Source organism: Puma concolor, chromosome B3 (genome assembly GCF_028749965.1).
Source record: "Puma concolor isolate L17-30 chromosome B3, mPumCon1.1.hap2, whole genome shotgun sequence".
In the NCBI taxonomy this organism is placed as follows: domain Eukaryota; kingdom Metazoa; phylum Chordata; class Mammalia; order Carnivora; family Felidae; genus Puma; species Puma concolor.
The window spans coordinates 138349475-138376260 of NC_141672.1; the positions used below are offsets into that span (position 1 = coordinate 138349475).

A 26786-nucleotide genomic window follows, 5' to 3' on the forward strand; every position below is an offset into this window, starting at 1 on the left:
TCGGAGGGGCCCCCTGAAGGCAGCCTGGGAGGGAAAAGGCTCACTGAGGGAGACCATGCTTCCTTCGTTTTAATGTCAGGCCTGGGATGGGCGTGTGGGAGGGGGAGGGGTGCTGCACTGTCCCATCAGTGCCAACAAGGTTGGGCCCAGGTGCCTTAGCACTTCCCAGCTCGGTCCCGGGTTAGCCCAGAAAGAAATTCCAGAGTAGGAATTTTAGTTGAAACCTCATTAAACTTCCCAAGCAGCTTGACTCTGTAAATCAACAACCTGCTCCCTCTTTGCAGCTTCCAGGTCTGCTTGGTCTGGCCGAATGGAAACTCCTAGAATCCCAGCATTGTCTGCCCTAAAGTCTGTCCATGAGTCTGAGGCCTTCCTCCCCAACCAGTGAGTGCTCTCCCAGCCCCTGCCCCCCACCCTGCAACAAATGCCCTGGTTCATGTAACAGAAAACGAGCCCACTGGACTAACCCAATGGAGCCAACCACGTAAGAGAAACTAAGTCACCCTCCACATTATTTAGGTAAAGAAATGGAGATTGGGAGCCACTTTAAATTGATAGACTCGGGGAAAATGGGACAAATCTGGCTGTTTCTATGGTCTCATGGGATCACTTGCTTCCATTCACCTATTTCTCTGGGTTTTATGAGGTTGCGATAGCCCCCAAATGTTCCTCCCTCTTCTTCCTTCTGCCTTTCTTGAGGTCACTTTGTCCTAGCTCACCTGTCACGGCACAGTGGGGAGTGGCCTGTGAGGACACTGTCAACAGCTCTACCGTGGGAAGGGACTGACAGCACACGGGCTCTTTGCTCCCAGTGCAGAGGGACTGGAAGAGTTGCAGACAAATCCACATTGGGCAAATGTGGTCATATTTTAAGCACATCAGAGGAAATTTACAATATAAAGGAGCCATTCCTTAATACTTGCTTGAACCAAAATATCCCTCTAAAATGCCAAGACGTAACTCCTTCATGAATCTGTATCTGTGTGAGGGTTTCCAAAATACTGTGTTATCTTTAAAGTAGGGCATACTTCTTTGTGCTAACGGTGTCGGTTTTATCCTGCCTACTGTCAGGCTCCATTACCAGATGACACAGCCTGGAAGGAGTCAGAAAAAGCCTTCAAACAGAAATTAGAAAGCTAAGTGCCTAGAAAAGCTATTCATAGTTTGGAGAGCCTTTGTGCTGGAGAAGAAAAGAACCTTGAACTTGTGTCGAAAGCCTTAGGATTGGGGCAAGTCGCTTGATCTCTTGGTGACTCAGTTTCTTGCTCTTTAAAATGGAGCTAATACTGCCCACCTGGCCAGGGTCAAGATGAGCCCTGCTATAAATGAGGTGTTATGCACAAGTCTGGTCCTTCCCTAGGGCCCACAGGTTTTGTTAACTTATTCATGGTATACAGGGGGTTGGGGGACTAATTTAGAATAAACTCTGGGTTTAATACTTTAAGCATAACCTTTATAAGTTTCCCTTTATATTTATAAAAAAACAAACTGGCTTTCCCACCAGATTCATCTTTATATTGGCTTAAAATTGTTCCCCAAAGGGGAGCTCTGGCTATCAGGTGTGCAAAGAATACCAGAGAAGAACTGACTGGATCTCTTTTTTTAAAGGTCATTCTAGAACTCACCTGATGGCTAATGCTCCCATGCAGCCACCCATCCATCATTCTGTTTATCACTCTGGTGGGCCAAATAAAATCTCAGACTGTCCCTGCAAGATACTGCCTCCCCAGTCACCAATGGAGACTCCCACAAGAGTGCTATAATAATGGTGGAAATTAATGATGGGAAACTGCTCTAACACAGACTAGAGAGGACAGACGGGGGAGCCATAGAGCAAGAACAAGTGTCAATTACAGACCCTAATAGGGAAAGATGTAGGTTGCATCTCCTACAGGAAATCAACTACCCCAGCAACTCAGCCAGGAAGAAGCTGTCATCACGCTGAACTCTTGCTTTTCTCCAATGGATTTTCATTCAGAACAACCCCTCTCGACTTCCTCCTCCATAAAGTAACCTTCCTCTCCTTTACGATAGGACTTGTCTACGGTTTTGCTATACCCTGCGTGCCCTGAGTTGCAATTCTGCTTCCAAATAAACCCATGTTTTGCTGGTAAAATAATGGGCTTTTAGGTTTTAGAGAGCAGGGGAGAAGGGCAGAGGGAGAGAGAGACTCTCAAGTAGGTTCCATGCTCAGTGCAGAGCCTGACATGGAGCTTGATCCCACCATCCTGGGATCATGGCTTGAGCCAAAATCAAGTCAGACGCTCAACTGACTGAGCCATCTAGGTGCCTCAATGGACTTTTATTTTTAAGGTTACCATTATTTGGTGATGAGAGGTGGGATCCAGAGAAGACCTGCGGCAGCTCGGGAGCTGGTGAGCAACCAGGGCAGGTGCCCACGGAGTTCAGTGAGCTGCCTTCCTGTTGACCTTGGAGTTTCGATGGTCAGTTTGTCTCTTGGATTTCAAGCTCCGCTCTGTGTTTTGAGCTCCCCAGACTTTATTTGAGATCTGTTTTAAGGCTTTGTTCTTTCTGAGAGTACTCGTTTGGCCTTTGGTAAAGTATCCTGATTCCTTCTGGAACCAGGTCGCTCCTGTTGAAAATTTTTCCTCTACAGAATAAACCTCTAAGAAAGGGGGCCCCAGCTGTCAAACTGCTTTAGAGGGTGCCCTCCCCTCTTCTGCGAGCCCAGCTGGTTTTAGGTTTCAAATCCCGTGGTCCCTCTTCATGTGCATTTCTAACTAAGCGGGACCACTTAACAAAAAGTAATGTGGATCTTCAGTGGGGAACATTCCATCCTCCTAAATTGACTCTTCTCAAAACTGAATTGGACAGGCCTGGTTCTAAAACTGTCAACAGAACGGGGCACCTGTATTGACTGGTATTGTAAAGCTTCCAAACATCATCAGGAATCTGGAATGTAGCTGAGGCAAACAAACAAAAAAAGGGCTGCTGAGGCCACTTTTCCCCTTCTCTGTCCCCTTTGTCTCACAGCCTCTGGGCTTGGTTCCCACCTCTGGCTCCATTTTCCTTTATTCCCTGCACTGCCTCCTTACTTCCGTATGTTCCCTCAGGCTAATCCTTTCACTGAACTTGCCTTTTCCTCTGAAGGAACCTTCCCCTCCTCTCCTGGACCTATTAATATGTGTCTCTCTGAGGATCCAAATGAACCCCACATTGCCTTTGTTCCCTGGAACAAAGCCAAATTGTGAGCCATAAAGAGTTTTCTAACGTGGCCAAGGACTCCCGTAAGGTTTGCTGAAGAATTTCACAGTTATTCCAACTGACCAACCCGGTTTCTCAGATTTATAGTAGTCCAGGTGCTTGTTGGGGAGGGCCAGGCCAAACACTGGATGAAACTAGCCCATTGGGACCACCCTGAGGGGGGATTTAGGGAAACAGACCCCTAATTTTTGGCAGGATGCTAGAATGCTGTACCCACCAATGATGGTAGCTTTTACTTAAGCCTGTTGATTGGAACAAAATTCAGGCTTGCACACAAAAGCCTGGTGAACCTGTTCATGACTATTACAATCAACTCCAAATTGTCTTTAAAGAAAATTCTGGTCTTCCTTTAGATGTGGAATGCCCCCAGGTAGCATTAAACTCTATTTATTTATTTATTTATTTATTTATTTATTTATTTATTATGTTTATTTTTGAGGGGGTGGGGGGGACACAGATTCGAAGTAGGCTCCAGGCTCTGAGCTGGCAGCACAAAGCCCAAGGCAGGGCTTGAACCCACAAACTGTCAGATCCTGACCTGAAGTTTGGAACTTAACTGACTGAGCCACCCAGGCACCCTTAAACTCGATTTATTAATGGGCTGAACATGGATATTTTTGTTGTTAAAAGGACCAGGATGGAATGGGAAACTGCACACCCCAGATTTAACGGGGCAAGCCAGCTCACTTACGCTCTAGATGAGTCATCTAAAAGAAAAGAGTGCTACAATTCTCCATTTTCAATGCTGGCAAATGAATGCCCCTAAAGACAACCAACCCTCCCCTAATATCTGCTATTATTGCAAAGGGCCAGGACCGTGGAAAAAGACTGTGACAGGCTGAAGTGCCACAGTCCCCTGCAGCCTTTGTACCCAGTTTCAGGGCCCCGAGGAACTACAGGGCTCTTCCCAAGCCTCTCTGTCTATCGGCTCAGAGAAAGCACTCTCCTGATGGGCTGTCAGTAGGGACAAAGAGTTTCCTTCTCAGAAACTGCACTCTTGTTGCTCAAGCCCCTGCTACACAGCAGCCGCTGCCTCGGAGTACAAAACCAGTTCAAATAGTGTGTGGGGGTGGGGTCTCTAATAAACCTCAGCAGTTTCCAGTCTCTGGAACCTACTCCCTTTTGTTTAGGTCCACTGAGAGCTACTCACCCTTTTCTCCTTATTTATTTATTGGGCTGAGATTTCTTAGAAAAATATCATGCCAGAATTTCTTTCTCCTTAAGAATCTGCCAGTGGTCATCAAAATAGCCAACCTGGTGAATTAAGTGACCCTTTGGCACCTATTATTTGCTCCCACTCTGACACCACTAGAGCTGTGTCTGGGGTTATCAATCCTTTGTCCCTGAGGCATTGGCCAGCATCCTTTTTATGGGCACGCTCTTCAACTGATATTGGCAGAATCCATAGTATACCTCCCATCGGTTCAAATAGATCCCTCAAAACCTCCCCCTGCCCCAGAAATAATCAATATTCTATAAATAAAGTAGTCCTTCAAGGCGTCAAGGCCATAAAATAGATGATTACAGGGATCAAGGCCTTCTTAGCCCCTGCACTAGTCCCTGTAACATCCCTGTTTTACTTGTGAGAAAACCCAATGGCTGAAGATGGCAGTTTGTCCATGACCTCTAGGCAATAAATATTATTATCCCTCAATACTGTTATTCCCAAGCTCCATATGCTACTAACATCTATTCTTACTAAAAGCAAATCCTCACTGTAGTTGACAACTGCAGTGCATTTTTCAGTGTTCTAGTTGAGAAGGATCTTTGTGGTTCTACCTGGACAGTAATACCCCAGGGTTACACAGAGAGCCCTTCTCACTTTTCACACACCTTAAAGTTGATCTGGCTGTTTGTCACACTACAGAGATGATTTCCATCTCTGCTCCCTTTCTCAAACTTCTTTATAGAAAACAGCATCCACCTGCTTAAAGCTTTTGGCCTTAAAGGGACATAAAGCCTCCAAATAGAAGGGCACCTGGGTGGCTCCGTCGGTTAAGCGTCCAACTTCGGCTCAGGCATGATCTCGCAGTCTGAGTTCGAGCCCTGCGTCGGGCTTGGTGCTGACAGCTCGGAGCCTGGAGCCTGCTTCAGGTTCTGTGTCTCCCTCTCTCTCTGCTCCTCCCCTACTTGCTCTCTCTCTCTCTCTCAAAAATAGACTTTTCTTTAAAAAAGTCTCCAAATAGAAACTGCAGTTTTGAAATAAGGACTACATGTGGATCCAGGTAATTTTCATGGCATCCAGAACCTCCCCAAACCTAAACCTAACTGCCAATTAACGAGGTTTCTTTGGGCCTGGCTGGCTACTGTTGAAATTAGATTCCAGACTTCTCTCTTATGGCTGAACCTCTATATGCCTTACTAAAAAAAAAAAAAAAAAAAAAAAAAACAACAAAAAACAGACAGACCTGACCCTGTCATTTGGAAAGATCAAGATGACACAGCTAATGAGACTTTAAAGCAAAGAGTAATAAAGGCCCCCTGTTCTCAGATACCCTAATTATCACCTTCCCCTTTCCCTGTTTATATGTGAGAAGAAAGGGAATGCCTTGGAGTCCCCACCAAAACATGGGACCATCAGCAGCAACATGTCCCTGTAGCACAGGGATACCCCCCTCTCATCAGAGCCATTCCTGCCATTGTCCTTTTAGTTGACGCCATGGGACCCCCCTCTAAACATCATTTAGAAGCCTGAATCCTAAATTCTCCTCACCTCACCTCTGAGGACATCCTCCTAACAGCTGCTCCTCCTCCAACTTTCTCGCTGCAATGACCTTCACCCGCTGTTCTCTGAGCCTCCTTCCTGGACCAGACCTCTTGCAGTCACTTAATGCTGACGGATCACCACTGGACTCCCTGTGACCATGTATAGGAAACTCCTCTAACCAATGCAGATTTTCATGGTTTACTGAAGGTGCTTACTTAAAGGATGAAAATGGTAAATATGATGGTATACCACTGCAGCTCCTTTTGAAGTCACTTTGGCAGTCCCTCTACCTTTGGCCCATCAGGCTGAGTTACATGTTTTTACCTCAGCCGAGGGTAAAACCGCGAATAATGAAACTGATAATCTAGTTAGCCTTTGGAATACTTTGTGACTTTGGTATATTATATAATAATATTTGGTATATTATTATATTCTGGGCATTCCAGAACCGACTCCCTAGAGGCCAAAAGAAACCACCTTGCTAATATGTCCACCAAAAATGCTGCTCTTAGGGAAACCAGTAGCCAAACCCCTGTCATGGTCCAAAGGGATGTTCTCCTAAACAATCATTTGGAAAAACTGACCAGAGATGCCCAACAATTGGCCCCCAAAAATGAAAAACAGGACTAGCAATCTAATAATTGTTGGTTCAATAAAAAAAGAGAACTCTGGTTTGGACCAACTAACAATCCGGCCCTACCAGAAATTCTAAATTTCCTATCGCTTACGATTGCACACGTATTAAACCATTGGTCTATTAACAACATGACAGCAGCTATGAACCAATACTGATGAGGAAATATATTTTTTTCCAAGTTTGAGAGAGAGCATGTGTGCACATGCGGGGGAGGGGCAGAGAGAGAGAATTCCAAGCAGGCTCCACACTGTCAGCACAGAGCCCAACATGGGGCTCGATCTCATGAACCAAGAGATCATGACCTGAGCCGAAATCAAGAGTCAGAAGTTTAACTGACTGAGCCACCCAGGCGCCCTGAGGAAATATTAAGACCACAAATGTGCCCACCTCCCTACCACAAAATGCAGGGAAATCTGTTTGCAATGCTGTAAGACTTTTTAAATTACCCAATGGGCCATTCGAGTCTTGGCAAGTGAATTCATACAGCTTCCCCCATCTCCTGGATAGTTTTATAGTCATGGTTTGCAGGTTTTCTCTCTGGACTGCAGCTTTCCCTTGCAGACAGACCATTGTTTCTTCTGTGGCTAAAATTCTGTTGGAAGAAAATAACCCTACCTGGGGGGATGAACTTCACAGTGATCAGGGAACCCGTTTTACCGGTCAGGTGCTTTGACAAGTCTGTGTTGTTTGGCCAGTTTTACAACACTTCCATTGTGCATCCCACCCACAACCCTCAGGTAATGGTGCTAATGGGCACTCAACTGGCAGAATGGGTAGAGACCCTCCCATTGGCTTGGCTGAGAGCACTGCCCTTGGTCCTTCCAAGTCTCAGATCCAGCCCTGTTGGGATGGTCACAGGGTGTCCAATGTGCTGCACTCCAGCTGGTCTTAAGGGTTAACTTGCTTCAGGTTAACCCATTCTTGCTGACCTAAGGCCCTTGATCTGTAGCAGAATTAATGTACTCTGAGATTTGCAGACCACTAGCCTGGAGCACAGAAGCACCAAAACTCTGCCAGGCCACAGAAGCCAGCAAGTCTGTTTGAAGCCGCCGCGGCTTTCTGATTAGCGTAGCAATTTTTTAAGCAAAATGTCTTTTTTTTTTTTTTTTTTTTTTAAGGTCACACAAATGATTTTATCGACCTCCCTCTGTGTGTCTGTAGACCTTGCTCTGGTAGAACGCAGTATGCTTGCACATCACAAACATGAACCAGAGCCCCGAGCACTGAGATAATGTTTGTAGCTGGCATCATCCAGTCTGCACAAGATGAGGGAATGTTGCAGGCCACTGCACTCCCTTTGCTGATTACCCTAAACCCTCTATAAACCCCCCTGGGCTAGGTAGAAACTTCGGAGTTGGCTTTTGGACAAGAGCCTGCCTTCTCCCCAGGTGGCCAGCCTTTTGAATAAAGCTTATATTCCTTTTCAATCAAAAGCTCATCTCTTTGAGTACTGGCATCTTCAGGGACGGGAAGCCCCACTTGGGTTTGGTAGCACTTTAACCCACCATTGATAAAAGGCATGCTTCAACACTGGAGAGGCCTAATTGCTTCTTTAAAAACAGCCATGCTTCAGTCTTCTCACCGTGTATTACCGGAAGACAAAGACCTTGAGCATCACACGTTGCAACCTGGACTTTTTTCTGGAGGTGTCTTTTCCAATAGACAAGATTCTGTTCAACCTTGCCAGTAAGGCACTGTTGACGAATCCTGTGCTGACAAACACCAGGGAACAGACTCCTGGATCCACGAGACCCCTCTAAAGAGAGCACCACAGCCTGACTGGACCTGCACGCCATCCGATGACCTGAAAATCCGGATTTCCCGGCCCCGGAGCAGACGACATCTGATGAGATCTCTGGATCAGGCCTGTTAGAAGGTTCGGGGTTCACAGGAGTTTCTTTCATTTGGATATTAATGGACTCCTCTGGAGTCTTAACCGAAATTCATGGCTTCTGAATTTTCAACTTTACTGTATTATTAGTAATACACCTAAGTTCCAGCAGTTCTGAGATAACAATGCTGCTTTTCAACATCTTTGAAGTTTTGCTGTTTTGCAAAAAGTTCACCAGCTATTGCTTCGTGTTTATACCTGCACTGTATCTTCCCAAACGCACCTGGTTAATTCTTCCAGGAGGTTCCTGGGTTCTTCCAGAATATCCCCTATTCTGTTCCCATGAGTGCTTTCAGTGGGGACTCCCAGGAGGTACACGTGACTCTGGGGTTTGTCCCCATACGAGGGACTTTCCTTCCCTGCGTGGGAGTAAGTGCCCACAAATATTTCTCATTGGCTACTTTCAGATCTAGGATCTTGTTTTAAAACCATCACATAATTTGGAACGGTCATGTTACTTTTGATTCTGTACTCGGTGCCTGTCAAACCTTTGTAAAAATGCCGTGACCAATAAGGACATGCTCTCTAGCACCTACAGTCTTGATAAGTATGGACTACAGATGGAAGTGGTCCTTGCGACTCGAACGGATCCCAGTAGTTTCCCATCTATACAATTTTCCACGGACGAGTGATGTGACACCCAGGAAAGATCCTTCCTGGCACTGAGGGACCAAAAAAGGCCACTGAATTGTGAAAACCAGACTCTTGCCCCGTGATGCATTTGGAGAAGGGTCTTGATCAAAAGGGGGAAATGTGAAAATTAATAAAGGGACACCTCACTGAAATGGAGTGGGAATAAAATGGGGAACCATCCCACTCAATGTCAATTACAGGAAGAGCTGTTCATTATAGACCCCAACAGAAGAATCCTCAATTACAGGTCCCAGGAGGGAATGAAGTGCATTGCATCTCCTACAAGAAACTGACTATCTCAGCCACTGAGGAAGCATCACCTCCCAACTTCCTCCTCCTTCTCTATAAAATAACGTTCCTCTCCTTTGTTTACAACAGGACCTGCCTGTGGTGCTGCAGTGACTTGCATGTCCCAAATTTCAATTCTTTGTTATTCCTGAATAAACCCATTTTTGCTGGTAAGTAACTTTTATTTTTAAGGTTAACACAGTAACTACTGTCTATTAACTACCCCTCTCCCCGGCACTGTCGGGGGGCACTCTGAATGTATTAGGAGCCCCCGTCCATAACCCTATAACACTCCCTATGTTATGGACAGGGAAACTGAAGCTGAGAGAGATTAATTATTTGTCTCAGGCTTGACATTTCAAAACCCCAAACCCAATAATCTCCTTCTTACTAATTCAAAGTTTGTTGATTTGAAGCGAAGATTTTAGGGCTCTTATCAGGGATTTCCAGGGCTACAGAAAACATCTTATTTACCCTGCTGCTAAGCTCCTGGGAATAACTGGCTTGCGGAAGGCTGGTTTTGAAGCTTTCAGAGGTGAAACAGGGGTTCTGATCTTTGCAAAGTGTGGAGGGGGAAACCCACACACAAGGAGGTTCTGATCTTTCCAGAGTGCTCCCTTCTCCAGGGTCATTAATGCATCGAGAAGGCTGGGAGACTGTTTTGTAAGCAAACTCAGTATTTTGCAGAACAACTCAGGCAGATACTTGTCAGAAGAAAGAGCTGACAGTTGCCCTTCTTCAGAGAGAGAGAGCTCACATCTGAAGGTTGCTCGGTGGTGGGGAGAAAATGAGAGCTTTGGGACCCAAGATAACGTACTCTGGCTTCCAACTCTGCCACTTGGGAACCTGCCACCCTGGGAAGTCACTCCACTCAATCTCAGTCGCATTACTTATTAAAATGGGCACAAGATGCCTCCCTGTACTAAGTTTTTATACAGATCGAATGAGACGGCATTTGCGAAAGCCCCTCGTGTAGTGGGCTCTTAACAAATCCGGTTCCGTTCCTGTTCTTTGGATACCTGGAGATGTGCCCTCTTTGAAATCACCATCTCCAGAGAAAAGAGTTGCAAAATACTCTGCAAACCAAGACTCAGAGAATAACCCTAACTGGCAAGACTCCTTCATGTCCTAAGAATAAGTCTGTTTTGGAGGATAATCAGCTGCTTCCAGAAGCGGTGCCAAGTGGATAAGGTATAGGACCTATTCCTGCTCTGAGCTTCTTCATTCTGTTATGCCCTCAGTTACCTAAGGAACGAGGAGGGAGGGTGATGATGGTATGGTATTCTAGAAACTGTGTGTTTCCTCCCTGGAGGCTACGGTAGCATCCCGTCCCTTTGCCTTCCCTTCTCCCTATGTCTCCTGGGGAGACACTCATGGATGGAGTAGGGATGAACTAGTGCCCCATCACAGAGACACCGGAAACCCACAGTAGGTTGGGAAGGGTACCCGGAGGCTCCGTGCTGTTATGTGCTATTACAGAGAATATTAAAAGGATTAAATCTTTCTTCCTATTACACTCTGGTCCCAGCTGCAGCCATGTATGTTTATATATTTCAATGCAAAAATTGCAGTACTGTTCAAGGAAAGGGTCTCTGTTTTCCTGAAATCTATTAATGGAGATTAAACCCCATGGTTTTGTATTTTGGCTATTTAATTCATTCCCCGCCGTACCCCCCCCCCCCCCCCCCCCCCCCCCCCCCCGATTGAAAAAGCTGGGCCTATTTATACTCTTTGGTGTAAACTTTAAAGATGAACTTAAAGGCTTTTGTAAAGAAAAGAAATTCACCTACCTTTTTGGGACAAAACGGAAGCTGAAAATTACTCTGGCATTTACATTTCAAAACGTATCCGTTCCTCTCCAGATTACCTGCCAAGACTTGAAGTCACCGTGCAATCCCTCTTCAGCCTGATTAGAATTACTGTCCTGACCAGCACAAGCCGCTGAGGGGGGGGGGGGGGGGGCGAAAAATAGATTCTCTCTGCTTCAGCAATGCTAAGAAAGAGACTGGACTTTTGGCACTGGCCAGCATTTTGCCCGTGGGCACTTGACATTCACTTTTTTGAATCGGAGAGGTTGGGTGATGCTGCTCTGCTCTCATTTTATCCCTGGGCTCCATGTTCAAGTCACTAAGGCTCAAATAGCCTCCCCACACCCATCCGGCCAGTAGTGGCAGGGCCGGACTCAAATCCTGCTGTGCCTGACTGCAGAGCGGTCCACGGTGAATATGTGATGACACCTGAGTGCAGGTAGGGAAGCAGATCCTGGGTGATGGCGGCACTTGAGGATGTCAGACCCATCGTTGCTTAATGTTTGATGAACAACCAAATAGACGCACAGACGAGTGGGAGGGGTGTTCCATGCATTCCATCCCTTGTACCCCATCCCGATCCTCCCACGGCTGGGCGCATGGCTTCTCACGTGGGGCTTCTGGCACACTGCGCTTACTTCTTGCAAAGCGCTCATTTAATGGGTTCACGTCTCCCACTTGCCTGTAGAACTTCTCTATATTCACGACTTCGTGGTAGGAGCTCGGCAAATGTTTGATGCACCGTATCAGGAGCTTCCCAGATGTGCTGTTCCTGCAGTACCTTCATGAATCACCCAAGATCTGGGGACAGTCTGCTTGGGAATGACACCTGGGTCCAGACGGGCACCTTGAGATTCTCAATGCTTTCTGCTTAGCAGGTGCTCTGAAAACTAAGAGCAGGCGTTGGTGGGAGGAGAGTCTGTGGTGGCCAGCCCAGCCCCAACAATACCTTTGAGACACCTGACAGACTGCATCTCCTGCCCTATGAAAGGCTTCTCCATATGCCGCGTCACTGAGGCTGAAATTCTCTGCTGCACCTTGTGCTTCTGTTGGTTCTCTTTTACTTTCATATAGTTAGATACGGGGTGAGGGGGTCTCAGTAGATGTTACCTCCACTGTAGGCCTCCATTTGTCCTTGCCTCTTAAGCCCACTGCCCTGCTGTGGTTAGCCGCTTCTCCCTTCGATGCGTTGATTAGTTGTGCCACACCTCACAGAATCTCCGTGCACCTTGCTGCCAGGCTGATCTCCCTAAATCAGAACTCTCAATGTATATCCAGTCTTCTCTAAATCTGTCATTCACTCCACACTGGCAACTACTTAGCCAAGTAAAATCTCTTTTTCCCTTGAGATTCAAGGTCCGGACCCTTTTAGCCCTATATATTCCTCATACCTGCTTCATTCTCCCACTGGAGCCCCCTGAGGGCAGGATGCTGGCTCCTGAGTATTTTTACATTCTTTGCAGCATCTTGAACAGTGTCTCGGGTGTAGCAGGATCTCAGCGACTATTTGTCTCCATTAATGTAACTTAGCCTAACATCCAAGGCACGCAGTGGACCCCAGGGCCAAGATTCTGGACCAGGTCTTCAAGCAGACGGCTTGCCAACACCCAGAGAGAAAAGCAGCGAGCAGGCATTTGCAAAAGGATGAAGAGGGACGGATCTGACTGCATCAGGAATTCTGCTCGGAGGAGACCATTCACTTCACTCTGAATTTACTGACGTAGCTCAGTGCCCTTCTCCCCCACTCGATTTCTACCAGAAGCCTTGGGCTTCTCTACAGACACCAATGCGGTTCTACACCCTGGGCTTTGTCATGTTTCCCTTATCCAGCTGAGGTACCATAGTCCATTTAACCCCACTTTGGTCTTCCTTAATTTCTTGGCCCCACACTCCTACCACACCTGCCATTGATACAACCAACCGCGTGTTCCCACTTCTCCAAAGCTGCTGGGGAAGCTCACGGAGCCACACTGACCCCTGACACTACAGTCCCTGCTCTATCAACTCCTTTCCACTGGCATTTAAAGCAACAGGAAAAAAATAGTCTCCCATTCGCTTCTGGGTCCTACCCTCTCTCCTTATACTCTTCATAGCTAATTACAGTAAAACCTCGGATTGGGAGTAATTTCTTCTGCACAAGACGTCAAAACATTTTTAATCTTTAACTTGATTAATGAGCAATGTCTTCCAATAGGAGTAGTACGTGATGCTGCACATCACATGATCACAACTGAGCCAATGGTTCTCTCTCTCTCCTACCCCTCCCCCCGTTCTCTCTGTGGGATGGTGGGTGATCATCTCCCACGCTCAGATGCTCGGTCTCAGGCCATGATGTTTGGCAGGAATCAGTGATTTTTCAGAACGTTGGAAGGTGCCCACAGCTGGCTCTAGTGTATTTTTTGTCACTTCAAAGCACCTCGGGACAGTCCTTTGCTTCTCCATCAAAGAGTAAGCTTAGGAATGCTCTGCTTCAGGCTACGTCAGGCTGCCTGCAGATAGAGACCCTTTCCTCTGCTGCCTTATTGCCAGTTACATTAAATACTGTATATGACAAGAGTTTATCAATACTGTACTGTAGTCAACATCTGTTAGTGATAATGAAAGCTGTCCTACTCAATAACCCTTCTCTCTCTTGTTGCCCTCGCACCAGCCCCGAAGGTTTTCAAAGGTAAGTGCAGGTTCATTTGTTTATTTTTCTTTGTATTTTCTACTTTCTCAATTATTTTGTATTATATCACAGTATTGTAATCATTTTCATATGAATATCTTTGGGTTGTGGAATGAATCACCTGAGTTTCCATTATTTCTTATGGGGAAGTTCGCTTTGATATATATGCAAGTGCTTTGGATTACAAGCATGTTTCCGGAATGAATTATGCTCGCAAACCAAGGTTTCACTGTATCTGGAAAGAGTGATCTCCCCATGCTGCCCCACTTCCTCACGCTCTCCTAAGGGTGGTGCATCAGAGACTGGCCACTGGCCACAAGTGGCTACTTAAATAAAAATCAGTAATTAAAATTTATAGAAACCAAGTACTCAATAGCCACATGTGATGCAAATACAGGGCATTTCCATTATTTCAGAAAGTTCTACTGGACAGTGCTGGCCTATGCCACTCCCAAAGTCCTCTCCCTCCTAGTCTTCCTGTTTTAGTAGGTAATGTCCCCATTCACCCTGTGATCCAAGCCTTTGTAAGGAGCTGTCACTGTGGTTTCTTCCCTCTTACATACTGCAGCAGGTACACTTTCACTCAGAGACCAGGCCTCGAAGGTTCTTCTTCCACCCGCCCCTCCCCAGCCCAGGCCATCAGCTACTCTGTTAGACCAGCGGCTTACAGTTCAGTCCGTACATTCTCATTGTCCATACAGTGGACCATGGGCGTTCCTCCAAAACACAACAATCTGGTTAAAGACCATCAATGACTTCGTTAACCTGAGAGAGAAAGGTCAAAGCTATTGACAGGGCAGCAACCCTTCCAGGTCATGTTCTGACGGCCACCCATCCTGTCCCATCTTTGGCCCGTGCCTGCTTGTCCTGCACACTCTAGCCACACTCGACTTCCTGTGGCCCCAAACATGGTGCTTCCTCCCAGGCTTGGACTTCCATAAGTCCCTCCATTATAGCCCTCTCTCCTTGCTCATCTATATAACTCTTGCTCAGTCTTCATGTCTAAGGTAGACGTCACACTGTTTCAGACCCACACCCCCGCCCCATCCCAAGGCAAGGTGAGGTGGCTCCTCCACGTGTCCCCAACTGCACCTGTGTAGACACCATCACCAAGCTGTGATGCTCTACTGAATTCCCATTACCCATACAGGGCCCAAGCACAAAGGTCGACAATGTCATGGAAGCCGATTTCTTGGTTGACCCCTCATTAACATTAACTGGTGGTTAATCACATCGGGTGCTGCTGCAGGAAATGGAATCAGGCCAACAGCAAAGACTTCTTTGATAAGCTGCTTTTAAGTAAAAGATGAAGCTGTCCTATCCTGCTAGAGCAGAGTTCTCCAGACTGATTTGTGACCCATGAATGGGCAACAAAATCAATAGACTGTGTCATGACCAACTTTTTCAAAAGCATGAAACAGAAAAGAATACACACATATATTAAGGGTATTTTTTGTGTGAGATTTTTGTTCCAGCTGTATTAATGCATATGTATGTGCACACTGGTCCATAATGTAAAACTTCTCTCTGGCTGGGGATCAGTCACAGAAGTTGAAAAATACCACTATAGATAATGCCTGGTTGATTATTCCTGGGGCAGACATATAAATAATGGAATTGCATGAGGGCAACATACAATGATCCTAACAGTGTCACATTATACGAGCTCTATAATTTTCCATTCTGTCTTCGAGTACCCTCTAATTTTCATTAACATTTCAGAAATATTTTACAAGCCTTTTTTTTTTCCTTTTATGCCATCAAATTATTCTGAAGGGTAACTTTTTTTTTACCTGCTATATTGAGTCTTTAAGCGTCTGTTTAGAGGTGGAGATTCTCCTACAACAATCCCACAGATGGGGGATTCCCACCTTCCCTGGTGAGCTCGCAAAATGACTACTAGGAAGTCATACCCACTTACCTGGGTATGGTCAACAGAGATCTGAACCCACCGGGTGTGCTCGATAAACGTTAGTGCGCTGAATGAATGTATATGCGAAGTGGTTTCACTATTTACAGAAATAAGGGTCCCCAACTTGCTACCTGACGTTACACATTCATGTATCTATTTATCCATCCAAGTTAGGGCAACAGGGGTAAGGAAGGATGATGCATGCAGACTTCACCCTCCCGAGAAGAAGAAAAGAATCAACCTAACGATTACCCCATGATTATGGAGTTCTACAGGGCACTACAAGTTCCCGGAAGGCCCAAATGTTTTAGTTTGAATTCCTACTAAACTTGTCTTAACTGGGGATCTTCATACCTAGAGCATTTCTGTTTTCCACAAAATCGACCTAAGATAAAAATGCCATTTAGGTCTCCCTAGTTACCCACCTACATGGATTGATAATCATCGGGAGGACTCTGAGACCCTGTCCTGGGCACAGCAGGATGGATCACAGTGACTGACTAGAAATATCTGGCTACAGGTGGAGAAGGGAAGTGAGGAGGTGCACACACCCTGTACTTATCATTCTCCAGGAAGGACCTTGTGAGTGGATCCTTCATATTCTTCCATATATTATACAGGAATTCACCTCATTATAAAAGTAATAGGTACATATGGGGCACCTGGGTGGCTCAGTCGGTTAAGCGTCTGACTTCAGCTCAGATCATGATCTCACAGCTCATGAGTTCGAGCCCCGCATCAGGCTCTGTGCTGACAGCTCAGAGTCTGGAGCCGGCTTCGGATTCTGTGTCTCCCTCTCTGTCTCTGCCCACCCCCCTCCCCCACCACTTGCACTCTGTCTCCCTCTCTCTCAAAAATAAGTAAACATTAAGAAAAATTTTTTTAAGTCATAGGCACATATATATTCATTCAAAATTTTAAAACCTCTAGAAAATATTATTTATAACATAATATTATTCAAAGACAATAATATACCATGTTTGTGTTTAGCTTTCCAATATTTTTCCATGCTTATACTTTAAAAACACTTTAGTATATCATAGACCTTGTCCCCCCTCCACATGTCATGTGCCCTTTCCAAGTCTATAAATACCTTTCAGAATGTTAAAGGGGAACATAAATCTTAGTGGGATTCCAGATCATAATGGATGTAACTAATTCCAGGCTGCTGGACATTTGAGTTATGGCCAATTTTTCATTTTTTACAAACATTTTCATACACATTTTCTATAGCTAAGTCTTTGTGCTCATCCACAGTTATATACTTAGAATGAGTAGTTTAATTTTTACACTGAAAATACAGGCCATGGTTATCTCCCTTTGCATATTTATTTACCATTTAATGCCCATTAAAGAAGACCACTATTATTCAAGGAAAAAAAAAAAATGTTACCCTGTCTTGATCTTGGCTTTGACACAGGGATGTTCATAAAGCAACAGAGGTCTAAAGGGAGAAGGGTCAGGCAAGCCTGGCAGCTGGGTTACCTGGCCAGCCTTTTCTGCTTCGCCCCAGCCTGTCCCAGGACCCAGGGAGAACCATGGAATATCCCCATCCTATGTTTTCTCAACTTAAAAATGTCAGGGTTAGACTGAATTCTTTTTATCCATACCAAACCTTGGAATACAGCTTCTGTAGCATGAAGCTTCTGTTTCCCATCCTGGAAACCCAAGGTAAATAAACTCAAGCAGTTTGGAAAAATTTAAAGAGATCAAAGTTTCCATTTGTGAGACATTGTCAGAAGACTTCTCTGTCCTAGCTGGCAGCCCATAATCGAAGCATTTCACAAGCTGCTCGGCGGGTTGCTCAATGAGGGAGCCACCTTATACCATCAAATGGTTTTCTCTTTGGTGCCATCACTTTCCCTCCTTATGCTGGTGAGAATCCAGGGTGGCACCAAGACAGGGATTATATAAATGAAAACTCTGTGGTATCCAGAGACTGCATAGGTCTAAATACAGAGCAAAATTTACAGACTTAAGGTTTCTCTTGTTTATTAATACTTATACTTCATAGAAGAAAAAAAAAGACAAGCTCAAGAAGTGGGACAAATTCACGCATATTTACTCACCTGGTCATAAGCATCCAATTCATTATTGAGGGAATAAAGAGCATACATACCCAACAAACGGAGGAGGAGGAACAGGACTCCCAGGGCGTAAGACTTGAGTTCAGGGCTGACTGTCCTACATGCAAAGAGATGAAGAGGAAAAAAAAGATCCTTATCACTCCTCTTCAATTAACAGACCCCAGAGTCATCCACTGCTGTCCATCAGAGCCATTCTCTAGAAATTAATGGTTTTTTTTGTTTTTTGGGTTTTTTTTTTTTTTTTTTTTTTTTGCTTTCTCTGTCTAAAGTCTGATAAATAACTGCACTAACAAGATAAGTTTAGGAAATTAACAGTGGGTTTTTTTTTTTTTTTTTTTAAATAATAAGGCTAATCTTGTCATTGGGAGGAAGACATGCAAATGTGGTCCCTAAAGTCTTCATTTAAAGGCATTTTACTTTTGCCAGGACGGGCAAATATCTTAAGTTGATAGAATACACATATTGGGGAAGTATCAACTGGGAAGACCATTTCTCTGAACGTTTCTCAAACAGCCAGTGCTGTGAACACCCTTGTCCTTCTCAGGTCATTTTGTGATATCAACCAGATGATCGTGGCTTGACACCCCAGATGGGCCACTTGCAGAATAATCCATTTGACTATATCCAGTTTCAATACCCCTTGGTCATGGTTCTTTGTTCTGAATGGACTCAATCACCCTGGCTTTGGTTTATCCAGAATAGTCCCTTAGAATGAGCCTCTCGCACATTTTCTAGCACACTCTCAGAGTGTAACATTTTCTGGGATGAGCGTGACAGTAGGCGGGGTTTAGAAATAATGACCAATTCTAGACAGAGGGGCCCTCCTGGCTAATAACATCTCTTTCGTAATGCCTCTTACTCTTGAAACTAGTATTAATTCAATGCTTGTCCTCTCTGGGCCCAGGGACTCTTTGTATCTTGTCCATTGTGAGTGCAGTGATGATGTACTGAGTAACATATATGTGGGTGGGTCGGTGGGGTGAGCACATGTCTCCCACTCATGACCCAGACCGGCCCTATCTCTGGTGGGGTGGCGAGGGAACATGAAGAGAGAGGTATTTGACGGACTACATACACGTATCCTTCAGGTAATCTTGGACACCACAGACAGAGAAACTTCCTCTTATCCCATTCCCACTGGGAGTCCCTAGGGGAAATGGGGAGGTAAGCACAGTACTATGTCTCCTGGAAGGACCTGGTTAGGCCTAGAGCCAGTCCAGTGTGGCTGAGACTTTGTAAATACCAGGAGCACTTCAATATGGCTGAAAGACCAGGAAGGCTCATGCAATAGAGGGAGGACCTAGGCAATCAATTCTGTAGGAAATAAATGTTAGAAACAAAGTTACATTGCAATAGGATATCTAAGTCCACTAGGATATCTAGTACCCAGGACTTAGTAGATAGATAGATTGACTGATAGATTGAGAGATCATTTATCTATTAATCTATTTTAGCTAGAATTAGATTCTAGCTAAATGAATGACCCCAGGAATCATTCATCCAAACACCCAGTGCCATCCATCCAATGACCTGGTTTGAGCCTCAGTGGGCATGTCTTTGGCTTGTTGGTAGAGTGGACCAAAAGACACTGTCAAACCAAAACGAACAGGGGCGCCTGGGTGGCTCAGTCGGTTAAGCGTACGACTTCGGCTCAGGTCATGATCTCGCGGTTCATGAGTTCAAGCCCTGCGTCGGGCTCTGTGCTGACAGCTCAGAGCCTGGAGCCTGTTTCAGATTCTGTGTCTCCCTCTCTCTTTCTGACCCTCCCCTGTTCATGCTCTGTCTCTCTCTGTCTCAAAAATAAATAAACGTTAAAACAAAATTTTTTTTTAAAATAAAAAAAACCAAAATGAACAGAGATGTAGGTTTTACAATCTTGGCCATATTTCTAAGATTTTCAGTGAAAACTATAAATGTGTTATTCTTGGGGAAACACCCCTTTCTTCTCGATTGTAAAGAGTGGGATACAGGCAAGTAGGTTAAGACTTTCATGGAGTGATGGGGAAACCACTCTCTGGCTGATTCAGCCAGATACATGTACAATGTCAATGATGAGATCGATGTTTCTGGACAGAAACACAGCCAGCTCTCTTTAGAATGTGCATGTTACAAAATCCAAGTTCTTCGGAGCTATTATTGGCTCCACGGTTCTGGTTTTTGCATACCCACTTGAAGGTATTAAGTTGAAAGACACATAAATAAAAGCAAATTCTCCTTTTCAAGAAAACGTGCTGGCGTAATGAGCTAGAATATTTATCACTTGAAATCTGATTTCCTTTTAGCTATCATGTCACTAGGAATAAAATGAGCAAGGTGCTAAGATCTCTGTTCATATCCTGTTGAGGAACTTGTTCCCATGGGGGAATCTTGCTTCTCAGATCTACTTACGAAGAAATGGAGAGTTCAGGTCTGAATGTTATGGAAAGTTCCGGGCAAGGCCAGGGATGGGATCTGAGGTCTACCGCTTACTAGCTGACGACCTCGAGAATACTGCTTGCTTAACCACTCCCCGGGCCTCCTCCTCTGTAAAAGGGGAATGGCAATAAGGATGTAAACGTAATTAAAACAGGAGCTCAGTGCTGGCTCTGAAGGGGGGTGCAGCGGGTGTTAGCTTGTATCCTCACCTGTGGATGTTCTGAGAGCTGCTTTACGTGGGCTACAGTGGGGCCATCACTCTGGAATGGGGCAAGGGCCAGCATATACCTGGAAGGTGGCCTAGACTGTGCCCTTGTGCCTGCCTGGAATACCTGTGATGGCCAAATGGACTGGGATAGTGACAGAATAAGGTGCTACCCTGGCCATCTCGACGGGGACAACGTGCGAGCCTGGGCCTCCAGCAGGCCCCGGCAGAGCACAGGGTTATGTGATGGCCGAGGCCCAGCCTAGGTCACGTAGGCCATCTGTTGCTGATCTATTTAAAGGAATCAAATGTTTCCCGAAAATCCCCAAGAGCTGTTTCTCAAGCTGAGATTTCGAAGTGATTAAGATTTCAACTTTCTGTGTTTGGTGTGCCAGTCACAAACAGTGAGCTGGTTTTTGCACAGAAGTCATGGGGAGAGGAAACAAAGGGACTAGTCACTGCTCATGGCCGTGAAGGTCATTGTTCCTGAATCTTGGCACCTTTTGTGGGTGACCAACACAATACAACTTCATAGGGATTTCTAAATGAAAAGTCACCCATAACACAGCCATACCTAGGACCTGACGGGTTTTGTCCATATCCATGCTTGACACAGTCAACCTCTGTATAGAATTTAAATGCAACAGTTCACTTCTTAAGGACTTTTCACATTCTTAAGAATTTTTCATTATTCCATTGAGCTATGGTACAGTACTGTAATTTAATTCATTATCCCAATTCAGGTTTTTCTGCTATTATAGCTAACATTGTAATAAAAATCTGCCTGCCCTGAGCTGTTTTTCTGGGAGGGAAGTATTTTCCTAAGTGTTGAAGGGTAGGGTTACCTCATAAAAAAATCTGAACATTTTTATGACTCCTGATTCACAATGCTATATTGCTTCTTTGAAAGGAGTGATAGGCTTTTCAATGCCACCAGCCATAGGTGATTTTACCCAGCCTAGTTTTGCCACAGGCTCGCAAGCGCTGGGTGTGAATGTTGAAAATTGGTTTTTCAAGTTTAGAAAGTATAAAATGGCAATTTGTTATTGTTACCTTAATGCTTCTGCACATTAACAAGGCTTTGCTAATGACCTTCTAGATGACATAAGGGCTTTGGAGAAATGTTCTTCCTCAGGAATTCAGAACAGAGATCAGGAAACATGGTAGGCATGGGGAGAAGGGGAGCAAAGCTGGATACAGAAGCTGGGAATGTGCATTTGTACAGGTCAAGTTCAAGTAGTTCATTCTTGCTTGCTTCTAGCCCCTGGGAGTACCCTGGTCTGTGTAGATAGCTGCATCCCAGTAAGGTGGGTCTGTCTGTTTGGGGTCACTTCCTCCAGTTCGAGACAGACACTGGGGGCCGGAGCATCCCATTTCTAGGTTCCTCACCCAAATCTAGGTAACTTTGGAAACGTAAAAGTTACTCAGAATATGACTCCACAGTTCACCTTTGAGGCACCTCACTCACCGCCAGGACAGGTCCTGAGAGACCAGATTATGGGTGGTTCCGGACAAGCGCAGCCACTGCTGGCACATGCATGGCCTCGGTGGGACCCACATCACTTCTAGGAGGCTGGCAGGATCAATGACATTGCTCCCGGGCCCGAACTCAGAAACGAGTCTGAGCGAAAATGTGCCCAAGGTCACGTGGCTAATCAGTGGATGAACAGGGGTTGAACTTGGGGGCTTGGCTAGTCCAAGGCCATTTTCCTTTTACTCCAACACTGCTGCTCTCTCTAAAAATCAATGTAGGACCACATTCAAAATCGCCCGCAGGATCTATTCTTGGGAGGATATGAAAGTATCATCTCCCTTGGGGCCATGCTTTCCGGTCTCTATCAAATGTAACTGATTCCTATCAACCTGGGGAAGCTGGCTTGTAAGACTCATGCCACGCCCGAAGTTCGGACCTCCCAGAGAACTGCAGACAAGCACCAGATGGGGACGGGGAGGGCGAAAGGTGAGCCTGGCCTCTCTAGTCCCTGGGTCTAAGCTTACCTGATAAGGATGATGACTGAGGGTGTCTGCGCCATTGCCCCGATCATACTGCAGACACACATCACACACAGGAAGGTGAGGAAGGCCTCTTGGCACCCGGGACTGGGGCATTTTCCGGGAACCACAGTTGTGTTCTCGGCCGGGACGGTCGTGAGGCACGCACAGCCGGTGAGATTCTGAAATGGAAGTATTCAGCCCTCTTAACGGGGGGTATCTCCAGTTTCCAAATCCAAAGCCATCCATCAGATGGAGCTGTCACAGCCTAATTATGCATTCTGTGGCATTCCATTAATTAGGCCTGAATAAACGAGTTAGCTTTTTAAGGAGGCTGCGAAACACATGCAAATAAAGGAATATTTACGGGGAGAAGAGCCAATTCCCCATCTCCTGTGTATTTCATCTCCATGCTCAAGAATCCCTCGATAGGCTGTACCCTAGACAAACATGTCCCCTCCCGCCCCAAGTACTGTGGAGGAAACTGCCTCCACAATAGGATAAAACATTGCCAAATTAACCTTATAATTACTTGCCAACTTGTCCTCTTTTATGCAGTTATAATTACAATGAAGTGTATTAAAAGAAGTAAATCAGGTAACCTGCATATTGTTGCTGGTTCAGTGCCCAGTGTGGCACTTGGAACAAAGGATGTGCGTTGTCAGCCACGAGGTTGCTGCTCCCGTGGTGGGGCGGGAGGGGGGGCAGGTTAATGGGAAAGTTCTCACGTGCCAGGGGAAGCAAAGAGGGCTAAGAGATGCCAGGAGCTTGGAGCAGATCGCGGGCAGCAGACGAAAGCCCAAACCAGACACATTTATTAATACATGATCCAAGGAGGGGGGGGAGAAAAAGGCGGCCGCATTCCATTTGATCTTGCGGGTAGATTCTTGCCCAGCTGCTCCTGCTCCCCAGCGAGGTCCAGCCCCAGCTTCATCATCAGAGGAACTTCTGATGGCCAAGGGGAGGGGCAGGGGCTGGGAGAGGCAGTGCCACGCGAGCGCCGAGCCAATTAAGGTTCGATAATAATAGTGCAGAGGCCTTTAATGAATACAAAATGAAAACAATCCTAAATGATTCATTGCTTTTCTTCTCAGGACTGCTCGGCTTTCAGAGCACACGCCAAGAAAAATCCTCCTGAGGGTCAAACAAACCCCCTTTGGCTTTCACGTTGCTCATCCTTGTCCTCCTTCCTCTCCTCTCCTCTCCAGTCTCCCTCTCGCCTCTTTTCTTTTCCCACAGAGCAGAGCACAGATAGGGGCTTTTCTTATCCCATCAAGTCACATGGGATGTTTTCAGGGATGTCCAAAAGCCCGTCTGTGCCACGCTCCCCGCCCCATCAGAGCCACCTGGCTGCATCCTGCCCAGGGGCGCTTACCCATGTGGGCAGACGTGGTGTGGGGCTGGATGCTTCTTCCTAAGCATCGTGCCAAGAGCAGGTGCCTCTGTATAAGTGGCCAGGTTACAGCACCCCACAGTGTTTACTGTAATTCCCATGGGAGATGCTGAGATCTTGGCCCCCTGGCCCTTCCCACCCATCTCTGCCCAAGGGGTCTTGCTAGCTCTTCTGTAAAACCTCCACCTCCTGAGAGGCCCCCCACTGGCTGAGCCAGCCCTGAGCCAGGGTTTTTCATGGGCCCCGAGGAGCCCCTGTATGAGAGCACACTCTATGCACCACTGAGGGACCTTCCCACACTTCTGGAGGAGGCCTCGTGGCTCCTGGGATAAAGGAAGACCATGTCTTATGCACATTGTCCCGAGTGTTTCACGGTGCTGAGACAGAGCAGGTAACTCTTAGCAGGTGGTTTTAGAATGCCTAGGCGAATGAATCCTCATCTGCATTTATCAGGAGGCAGGGCTGCTCCCCAATGACAACCTAAATGTCACCTTTCTTCCTGCCCAGGAGAGGAAACTATGCCCCCCTCTGCCCAGACCCCAACTGCACAGCCAAACTTCGCTCGCTGTTTACACCCACCACCTCCATCTCATTCCCCAAGCTCCCCCTCACTCCAGGGGGCTTCTGTCCCCACACGTGGGAACCGGATCGTGCTAAGATCTCCGGTGGCCTCCATAACCCGACCCCACCGTCCACTTTTCTCTTACGGGGGCCCCCAAGAGCATGTGCCCGTGAACCACTCCCCTCCCTGGCTTCCATAGCCCATGACCGTCCCAGACCCACGTTTTATGTCCTGTCCCAAGGCTCCAAGCATGTCGCCATTTCCACACTAAATCCAGGAACAAATGCCCCAAGCTGGATTCTGCACTGTCAGCGTGGCACTCCTCCCCATCTACATCTGGGAACTACTTCTCTGGAATCCCCCTCCCTGCAGGGGTGACAGCTGGTCGGGAGGGGAACACGGGTGAGATTTAGAAGGCAGAAGTGAAGCAGAGGCCACTACGCTCTGAAGGTCAGACACAAGGATGATACCCGCAGAGGTGCCCAGAAGGTGCCAGCTGGCCCTAGCATCCGTATTTGCACCCGCCCTCTTTTCTATCTGCCCTGCTGACAGCACAGGTCTATGCCCACCTCTCCCGATTCGGCTGTTCACCTGCTGACATGGTCAGCACCCCTTTCGTCTCACAGACAGTCATATGAACACAGCTTCTTGGTATTTTCCCACAAGCCCCCCCTCTTACCCACATCAGCTGGTGCTTCTGGGGATGGCAAAGATCGGTCTTGTGATTCTTCGAGACTTTAATTCCTCAACTCCCCCACGTTCACGTAAGCTCTATTTCCTACACTCAATTCTTTTATTTCCAAAATACCTGTGGGTGCTGCTTTCCTGACCAAACCCAGACAGATGTACATCCCCCCGCCCCAACCTCCACCCCCTCTACATCTCTTGCCCGAGAAATGGTGTCTCTGGGCAGCAGGTGGGAATTCTGGACCCTGCTCCTTACTGCCACGGCTGATGCATCTTCCTCATGACTATGAGGCTAATGAGGCCAGACATCATTGTAGTTTTGCTCCCTAATTTATCCTCAGCTCTAGAGAACAGGGCTTGGCTCATGACAGGGATTCATCAGCTGTTTATTGAATAAATGGATAGATCTCAAGGCCTATTCATTTCACCGTATCCTAAGTCCTTCTCAGACCCTCAAATCCTTCTGTCTCTGATCCCTGTCAGAGCCTGAGAGAAAAGAGAGATTCAGGTGTAGGGGGCTAAGAACCACATATACCCAAAGAATGCACACGTATAAATGAGGAACAGGCCCCTCCCGGATGGCTGTGGTCTTGCTTAGTCAACCACCCTAGGAACTGAGCTCTGACTCACATAGCCTCTTAGGACTATGACGTGAGTCCTGCAGCCGAGTGATCAGGGCCAGAACCTGGTGAATAAACCCTGTGACTGGAGAGCTTTGTTTAAGAAGTAATCTGTAATTGGGACCTATTACAGTAGGTCTAATCTAAGACTCAGTCTTAGATTTTTGCCCGATACCTAGATTAGGGCCCAACTGCATCATATTTACCATGATAGGAAAACTGCCTGGCTCCTCTCTGCTCTGAGAAAATCCCTTCTGAAATGGACCCACTCTGGATTAGGTCTGTGTTCCTGCTCTAATGGAAGGGGATAAAAATGAGACATCTTTATTTCAGACTATCCGACACAGGGATTGCACAGCTCTGTCTGGTCCGGGGAGGGGATGAGTGTGTCCCCTAAAGCCAATGTCCTGGGAATGGAGTGAGTGGGCAGCAGAGTTGAGCCAAGACAAGGGACAGAGGCGATGGCACACAAAGCCAGGGGAAGGGATGGGACGAGAACAGGCCAAGGGCAGCTGCAGTCCGACTGGACAGAAATGAAGCATTTGTAGGGTCGTTAACACCACAAGAGCAGAAGTAAGAAATGCAACCAGGGCAGATGTCGTCTGGCAAGTGGCCAGGAGAGAAGCTGGAGATGGCTGGGTCCCTCCCAGAGGCTGTAGGCAAATCTGTATTTATTTATTCAGACTTAACTTAGTTGAGAAGAGCCGTGGAAGAGGCTGGGGAGGAGATAAGCCAGACGGTCGGAGCAGGGACATGGATGGGACTCCTTTCTGGGCAGAGGACTCAGTCCAACACAATGACAGCATCTGGAAATGCTGGGTGGTCCCACGGTCTGGCGGGGAAGGGGACAGGCACCTGGGACATTCCTGCAACCCTTCCAAGAGGGAAATCTAAGGGAACATGCTGGGCCTGTGGTCACACGGCAAGAGAGAGTGTAACATCCTTCATTTGGGCTTAGGTGACACAAGAGACAGACCTGCGTGTCGTGCTAAAGGGCTGTGGGGACTCTGGCCACAGAGGCAGCTATGTGAGAAGAAACGTCCACCCAGATGTCCA

General features: G+C 46.6%; 1 protein-coding gene and 1 long non-coding RNA gene across 5 annotated transcripts in view; one reads left to right on the forward strand and one right to left on the reverse strand.

Annotated features, from left to right (window-relative positions):
- SLCO3A1 (solute carrier organic anion transporter family member 3A1) overlaps window positions 1-26786 on the reverse strand; it is a 319399-nt gene that overhangs the window by 10861 nt on the left and 281752 nt on the right. For all 4 annotated transcript variants that reach the window (XM_086711482.1, XM_086711484.1, XM_086711481.1 and 1 more), the window contains 2 exons: window positions 22475-22650; window positions 17889-17953 (listed from right to left, as the gene is read on the reverse strand). In XM_086711482.1, the coding sequence (XP_086567608.1) occupies window positions 17889-17953; window positions 22475-22650 (241 nt within the window). The remainder of the gene's footprint in view (window positions 1-17888; window positions 17954-22474; window positions 22651-26786) is intronic.
- On the forward strand, window positions 1548-12230 carry LOC147580419 (uncharacterized). Its single transcript, XR_015252892.1, has 3 exons — window positions 1548-2444; window positions 7688-9551; window positions 11244-12230. It is a non-coding gene; the product is annotated as an uncharacterized LOC147580419 (long non-coding RNA).